The sequence below is a fragment of the Protobothrops mucrosquamatus genome, unplaced genomic scaffold (genome assembly GCF_001527695.2).
Source record: "Protobothrops mucrosquamatus isolate PMUCROS unplaced genomic scaffold, P.Mucros_1.0 scaffold11005, whole genome shotgun sequence".
Taxonomy (NCBI): domain Eukaryota; kingdom Metazoa; phylum Chordata; class Lepidosauria; order Squamata; family Viperidae; genus Protobothrops; species Protobothrops mucrosquamatus.
The window spans coordinates 1-7,888 of record NW_015396787.1 but is presented as its reverse complement, the minus strand read 5'-3'; the positions used below and the strand labels follow the sequence as shown (position 1 = coordinate 7,888).

The 7,888-nt window shown below is 45.2% G+C and overlaps 1 protein-coding gene across 1 annotated transcript; it reads left to right on the top strand.

Annotated features, from left to right (window-relative positions):
- Window positions 1-6,661: 6,661 nt before the first annotated feature.
- Window positions 6,662-7,177, top strand: LOC114923761 (chorion class A protein L11-like). Its single transcript, XM_029287103.1, has one exon. The coding sequence runs from the start codon at window positions 6,662-6,664 to the stop codon at window positions 7,175-7,177; it is 516 nt and encodes a 171-aa protein (XP_029142936.1).
- The last annotated feature ends 711 nt before the right edge of the window (window positions 7,178-7,888 follow it).

Below are 7,888 nucleotides of genomic sequence, written 5' to 3'. Positions count from 1 at the left end.
GTCCAGCTCCATAAAGGGGGAAAAAGAGAAACACATTCATGAAAGAATAACAGAACAACAGGTATAATATGTGAGATCTACATGGCCCCTAAAGCTTGATTGACTATATGTAGTCATCCAAAACCTGAAATGTGTTGACCCAAAGGTGTTTTTTTTCAGAAGGCAACTGGACATCCTTGTTTTTCTTTGAAGACATTTCGCTTCTCATCCAAGAAGCTTCTTCAGCTCTGACTGGACCCTTCCCTTCCCCACCATCCAGGCAGAGCTGAAGAAGCTTCTTGGATGAGAAGCGAAACGTCTTCAAAGAAAAATAAGGAAGTCCAGTTGCCTCCTGAAAAAGCACTTTTGTGACAACCATGACCTGGATGGCCGAGAATCTCCATAGACATGAATGAGTTGAATTCTCAAATGAGGTTTGAACCTCCATAGAAAAACATGTGGCTGGTCTGCCAAAAAGGATGAAACTGGTCCCACAGCGTCTCCTTATGGGCATTGTATCTCAAAACACACACAGGATATACACTAAAAATAGGGGGGGGGGAATCTCCTTCCTTCAAGCTATTGGTGGAGAAACCATGTGGGTGGAGAAACCACGTTTTGCACAATATCGTAGCTTAGTCAAGGAACGACGCAGCTGCTACCTTTGTGTAAGAAGCTAAGCTTTGTTAGAACAGCTGGATGAACAGCGTCTGGAAGAAGAATAGAAGGAGTTCTGTAGTTCATTGGATATTCTGGAGTTCCCGGGAAGGTTAATAGAATGACAGAATTGGAAGGAACCTTGGAGGTCTTCTAGTCCAACTCCCTGCTCAAGCAGGAGACCTTCTGCCCTTCTGTGTAGGCCAGATGCTGTGGTTCCTTTGAATGAGGGAATGAATGAATGAATGAATGAATGAATGAATTCTTTTAAAAAAAATGAATACTTCTGTTTGGAACACTTTAGAGATCTCCAGATTCTCTTGACATATTCAATTTCTTCCCTTCTTTGAAGGATTTCTTCATGGCAAAGATCCATCTTGAGAAGAGCATAGACCATATCCCTAGCATTGTTAAATTCCAATTCTATCGTATTTTTAAATCAAATCCTGGCTCACGTGGAGAAGCACCACCAGGAGTCATGCTTGGAAGAGGGGCTTTGTTGCATCTCTGCATGATTTAGAGCATAGAAAAATAAGGTTGGACGTGGCTTTGGAGGTCTTCTGGTCCAGCCCCCTGTTCAAGCAGGAGACCTTCTGCTTAGGCCAGATGTTGTGGTGGAATGCAGGCCAGAGTGGCAGGAGAAAGAGTCTCTTTTCAGGGAGCAAAGAGACAACAAGGAGACAAGCACTGATGATGTAACCTAGTTTGGTAATGAAATGTCTGTAGGAAAACAATCAAGCTCAGAGAGCACCAAGGACCCCATAGTCGTCTCCCTCCTCCTCCTCCTCCTCCTCCTCCTCCTCCTCCTCCTCCTCCTCCAGAGCTAAGGTTCTAGGCAATTCAAAGATGTATCTACGAGTCCTGTGAAAAGAGACTTTAAAAGGGAAGTAGATACCACCATGGAGGAGACGGCTATATGAGCTATTAGTCTTGAACATTCAATCTAGTCCAACCCCCTGCTCAGGCTGGAAACCCTACACCATTTCAGACACATAGCTGTCCAATCTCTTCTTAAAAATTCCAGTGTTGGAGCATTCACAGCTTCTGGGGGCAGGTGGTTCCACTGGTTAATTGTTCCAACTGTCAGGAAATTTCTCCTTAGTTCCAGGTTGCTTCTCTCTTTGGTTAGATTCCATCCATTGCTTCTTGTCCTGCCTTCAGGCCCTTTGGAGAATAGCTTGATTCCCTCTTCTTTGTGGCAGCCTCTGAAATATTGGAACACAGCTATCATGTCCCCCCTCGTCCTTCTCTTCGTTAAACTAGACATACCCAATTCCAGCAACCGTTCATTATATGTTTTAGCCTTGACTTGGCTCATCTGAACACTTCTTAAGTTCTTTAAGTTAACGGTTGTCTGAAGGCAGACATGGCTTTGAAAGGCAATAATCCATGACCTCGTGGAAATTTAATTCACTGCAACCCATGCCACAAAGGATGGAAATCAAAGGAAGAGAGAGACGTGGGTTCAAACAAAGCACATTTCTTTTTATTGGAAAACACAGAGAAGTGACATTAAGAGTCACGCAAGAGCTGCTGAAGGCATGTTTTATATATAACATATATGTATGCAAAGAGGGAGGGAACCTGAGCATTTTAAAGAAAACCAACAAGAGAAGTGAGTCCAACACCGTCATGATATCTGGAGGGGTCGTCCGTGCCAATTTCATCCATCTACAGGCAGATGCTACCACGACGGCTCAAGCAGATGCTTCCTCTACGGTTCCATGGGTACCTTTTGCCAAGAAGACCACCATAACCCCTGAAGCCAAGATCTCCATAGCCCCAGCTTCCTCTTCGCCCGTAACCAGAGATGGCACATGGGGTGTTGCCTCCAACGGCAACGGGCTCACAGCTGGCAGAGAGGATGGGACCAGGGATGGTCACCACGGATGAAGGAGGCTGGATGGTCACCTCGGATGCTGGGATCTGGTTGATGCAGGAGGGAATGACTCCAGCCAGGGTTCCCAGGCTTCTTGAGCTTTCGACCAAGGCACCAGGTCCGTAGCCATAGCCCCAACCGTGGCCATAACCCAAACCATAGCCAAGACCTGCATGGCCGAGACCCCAACCAAGACCTTTGGAACCAGATGATCCGAAGCCAACAACTGGGGCAGATGCACAAGATGGCACAGCGCAAGCAGGTCCACAGTAGGCCATTGCGTTGAGTTGCAAAGTAACTCTAGCATAAAAAAAGGAGAAACATTGTGAGAATTGCATTCAATTTGCCCACTCCATCTCCAGTGTCTTCCTTCAACCGGCAGATACTTCAACAAGATTATCTAGAACTGAGTTGAACTAACTTCTTAGGCTTCTTCAACCTAAACTAGCCAAGAAATTCACCAGGAGAGGCATGGAATTTGGAAGGGAGACCTGGAAAATCAACCCTTGTTTTTATTAGAGGGGAGAAGAAGAGAAGACTTGGTTTTCTCTCCACTATTCCATCATTTTTGAAGCCCACTTTGGACCCAACACGATGGCCCTTGACTTCCTCTGAATAGAGGAAAAAGTAAAAAAAAAATGTTCTAGAAGAAAAAAGAGGCAATCTACTACTTTAACCCTGCCGAGAAAAATGCATGGTTGAAGTCATCAAGATTCAACATCAAATCAAAAGCTCCGTTGTTTTCACCTTGGATATGAAGGAGGAGAAACCTACATTTCTATGTCTCCTGACTCCACCAAGCATAAAAATACTTCATGAATATTAGTCCATCTCTGCACCATATACTTTTGTTTAAGGCCGAGGAGTGGGCTTCTTCCTTGGGTCAGCTGGTGGCCAAACCTCAAGGAGATCAGGAGAAAGCTCCTCCCATATTTTTCTTGCCAGCTTCTCCAAAACTAAGACTAGATCACGATTTCTCAACTGGTTTCATGACCTCTGAGTGAAAAGTCAAGGTTGGGTCCCAATGTGTCATTCTAGCAAAGAGTGAGGTTAATCGGTGACCCTCAAACATTTGTCATTACAACCTGGATTTTATAAGCATGAGATATCCAAGCTATCTCAAAAAGGTTGGCTTGCTCTCAAAGCCCTAACCATAAAGTCTGTTATCTTAGGATGGTGAGCCAAAGAGAGATGGTTGAGAAGAAGGAAGAAACTCAAAATGATGTCTTCCTGGTCCTTCAAGAGAAAACCTAGAAGCCGGTCCTGAAAGCAGAGACATTCAGAAGCCTTCTAGCGTGTCATCTGGCGAATGTCTTGAAGAATCTCAGATTTTGGCTTGAAGATCTACTTCATCTGCTCTCAACCAGGAGGGATTCTCTCTGAGTAGATAGTCTTACCTTCTTCGGAGAGAAGTAGTGAAGACAGGAGAGTCAACCAGAAGCTGATGGTACTGCAGAGAGCAGAGGGAGCTTTTATACGATTTGGATGGCGTCCCCAGGAAGTTGGGACTCATAAATTTTCATTTGGCTTCCTACAATTTTCTTTTCCGGCGTTTAAAAGAAGAAAAAAAAGGACTTCGCTCAGCACAAATTGTCACATCGTCACTGTGAGGTGCATTAATCGTGTCACCATAAATAAAATAAAACGATTTCTTCTGTGCTCCCTTTCAAGTTTGTTGGCCTCAAGCCAAATGTTTATCTGATCTTGGAAATGAGCAACACCCACAGGTGGAGATGACGGTAAGATCAAAGCTGGGTGATTGTCCTCAGTAGCAACTCCGCAAAAAATGGCAACTTTTCCTTGAATCAGCACAGAGACTCACGGATAACTTTGACTTCAAGGCAGAGAACTTGTGATTCTGTAGGTATCCCTGAATCTACCCAATACATGGGAAAATGGGAAAAGTAACATTCCCAAGGTCTTGTTGAAAACTAGTAACCCAAACTCAGTTTGTACCTGAAACCACCTGCTCTGGGTTGAATCTACACTGCAATAATGTCTGGAGGATAAAGCATCCTGAAGGTCCCATCACCAATTGAATGTCAGCTCCATAACCTCAGTGTTCAATCTTCTCCAAGATGGTCTTCATTCCAACCTGTTTATCCCAAATATTTCAATCAAAGTAAGCTTTCAAAGAGCCATAAAAATGTAGGTGTTCTAGAGCACATTTGGAGTGGTGTGAAGATCAGAGGAATTCTAAGACCATCCCCTCGTTCCCATGGAATTATTTTGGGGGGAGATGGTTCTTGATGAAGATCTAAGCTCTGTCACCCAGGGCTATCATAACCTGGGCTTGGAGTTTGGTCCAGAAGACTTTGACCCATGCGGTGATCAAGGAATGCTGCTCAACCTACTGGCAGCCTGGGATTCTGTACTCTTGGAACCATCTTCAAGGACAGCCCCATGCTGAGTAAAGTGTAGCAGTCAAGCTGTGTGGAGGTGATGGTGGTGATGGTAGTGGTGACAGCAGGAATCATAGTACCAGTTATTCCTCAGTTTACTTACTGTTTTGGGTCACAGATTTCTGAGCCCTGCTAACCATGGTTTCTTAATAAACCTTAGTTAATATGACTTATCAGGACATATACTGTCTTTATTTCCCAGAATCATAGAGTTGGAAGGGACTTCTTTATTCCTACTCCCTGTTCATATAGGGATCTACTGCAGCATCTCCAGCAGTTAATCGTCCAAGCACTCTTTGAAGTCCTTCTATGAAAGCCTACAAATTTCATATAGCAATCTGTTGTTTCCTCTCTCCCTCTCTCTCCTCCTCTTTCCCCGTCTCTCCCCCTCCTCCTCCCTCTCCTTCCCTCTCTCCCTTTTCTCTCTGATACTCTCTTTTTCTCCCTTTCTCTCCAAACCCTGTCCTCTATCCTCTGAATGAACAGACTGAATAAAAATCAAACCAATCTTTATTGAATAATGCTGTTAAAGGTTGTGGAAGATCAGATCAGTGATTCTGCTGATGCTTAATCACTGTTCCTGATGCAACAGGGATGAGGAGAGAGAGAAGCGTTGGTAGCAATGGAATAATTAAATGAAAAATTTGAAATTTGAAATGATAAACAAGGAATATGAATGCCGCTTTGTGCTCAGCGTTTATCTCCACGGAAAGAACAAAAGAAGAAAAGAGGAAACGGAGATAAGATCAAAATGACAACTATGTCACATGAGGTTGACCAAGCGCCAAGACTTCAATTCATGTTTATTTCATCTTATTAAAGTAATTTGAGGTAAAGCGATGAGACTGTGTACAAACGTCTTGTTAATGAAACCCTGAGGCAAAAAGGGGTGTCCGTAAGCGAGCGGTGGGGACAGAAAAACAGTATAAAAGAGCTTCTCAGGCTGAGAGCTTCCATCAGCTTCATCTGCTCCTCTTGACTGCTTCTCTAAGAGTCTCTCTGGTGAGTCCCCTGCACTTCAGACGCCTTTCTTAGCTGTTTTTGCTCTTTGTTTCAAGAATTGGGGTGGCATGGAAGATTTACAATACAGTATATTCTACTCAGAATCTGATTTGGAAGGAAGGAAGGAAGGAAGGAAGGAAGGAAGGAAGGAAGGAAGGAAGGAAGGAAGGAAGGAAGGAAGGAAGGAAGGAAGGAAGGATCAAACAATTCTGTCTCCTCTTAGGAAGAGCCTAGATGAATGTTTCATTCTAAACTTAAAGCAGCATTCAGAAAACATGTTTGCTCTCAGAATGAGATATATACCTACCTCTATTTCATTCAAATATTAACAAAACCTTTTCAGATTTACACAACTGTGGAACAGCTATCATACAGCTTTCCATCAAGGCAGGAAGTCACTGTCCACTAAATATGGTCCACTTTGTGATCCGCCTAATGGCAGACTAAAAATTGTTGTTGTAACATTGTTGTTACGATGTTGCGGAAAAAAGTGCCTTGTGACTGGTCCTCGGACTAACGACCATCACAGCAACATCCCCAGAGTCATGTGATCAAAAGTTGGGTGTTTGGCAACTAGATGTATTTATGACAGTCTCAACTGAGGTTGTGCGTTGAAGATCACCTGTCCATGATACCAGGAAGAGTCTTCTGGTTTTTTGTTTTTGATGCAATTCATGCTCTGTGTGTGAATCACAAAACCCATCGTTGTTTTTCTTCCAACAGCTCTTCCATCCATCCAGCCATGGCTTATTGTGGACCCGCTTGTGCTGTGCCATCTTGCGCATCCGCCCCAGTTGTTGGTTTCGGATCAGCCGGTTCCAGGGGTCTTGGCTGTGGTCTCGGCTATGGAGGTTACGGTTTGGGTTATGGTGGCGGTTTGGGCTATGGCTGGGGCCAAGGCTGGGGCCACGGCTATGGAGGTCTTGGTTATGGTTTGGGCCATGGCTACGGAGCTGGTGCCTTGGTCGAAAGCTCAAGAAACCTGGGGACCCTGGCCGGAGTCATCCCCTCCTGCATCAACCAGATCCCAGCATCTGAGGTGACCATCCAGCCCCCTTCAGTCGTGGTCACCCTCCCTGGTCCCATCCTCTCCGCCAGCTGTGAGCCCGTCGCCGTTGGAGGCAACACACCCTGTGCCCCTGGAGGTTTCAGACGCTTCGGTGGCGGTTACTATGGAGGCCGCCTGGGACGTTTCGGCCGCCGTGGAAGCATCTGCTCTCTCGGTCGCAGAGGTAGCATCTGCACCCTCCCTTGTTAAGTGGACCTGGACTCTCCCTGACCAAAACGGATTTCAGAAGATCGGCTAAGGCGTACCTGAGCCCTGTTCTGGACTGCCCGCGGCTTTTACGACTCTCTTCTTCCTACTCTAGTTTTACCCCATTGCTTGTGTCCTCTTCTGGGCTTCCAACACCATTAGCCTCCTCCTACATCGATTCAGTCCAGAGCTTCATGTGAAGTTGGAAGGAAAGAAGCTCTGCCAACATCTAGGACACTTTGGGTCCTCTCCGCCCTGTGAAATTATTTGACAAAGGAGAGACATTCTTTGCTTTGGAAGACCTAATGGCTCGTCCCAATATTCTTTCTTTGCCCCTGAATAAATGTTATTCTGCATTATAAACCAGTGGCTCTTGTTTGGTGTTCATTTGGAGATGGGGAAAGTCTTGTCTTGGTGACCATGCAGGTTTTCTCCATGTAGGTAAGCCTGGAAAGAGAGGGGTGGCTGAGGTTCCTCTTCTGATGAATAAGTCATGGTGGGTGGAGCAGTTCATTGATTGTGTGATTCCATTTCCAATCAGAAGGCCTGAGTTCATACAATACATACAGCCACAATTAAACAAGCCACATTATCCCTTTTCCTTCCTCCCTCCCTCCCTCCCTCCCTCCCTCCCTCCCTTCCTTCCTTCCTTCCTTCCTTCCTTCCTTCCTTCCTTCTTTCCTTCCTTCCTTCCTTCCTTCTTTTCCTTCCTTC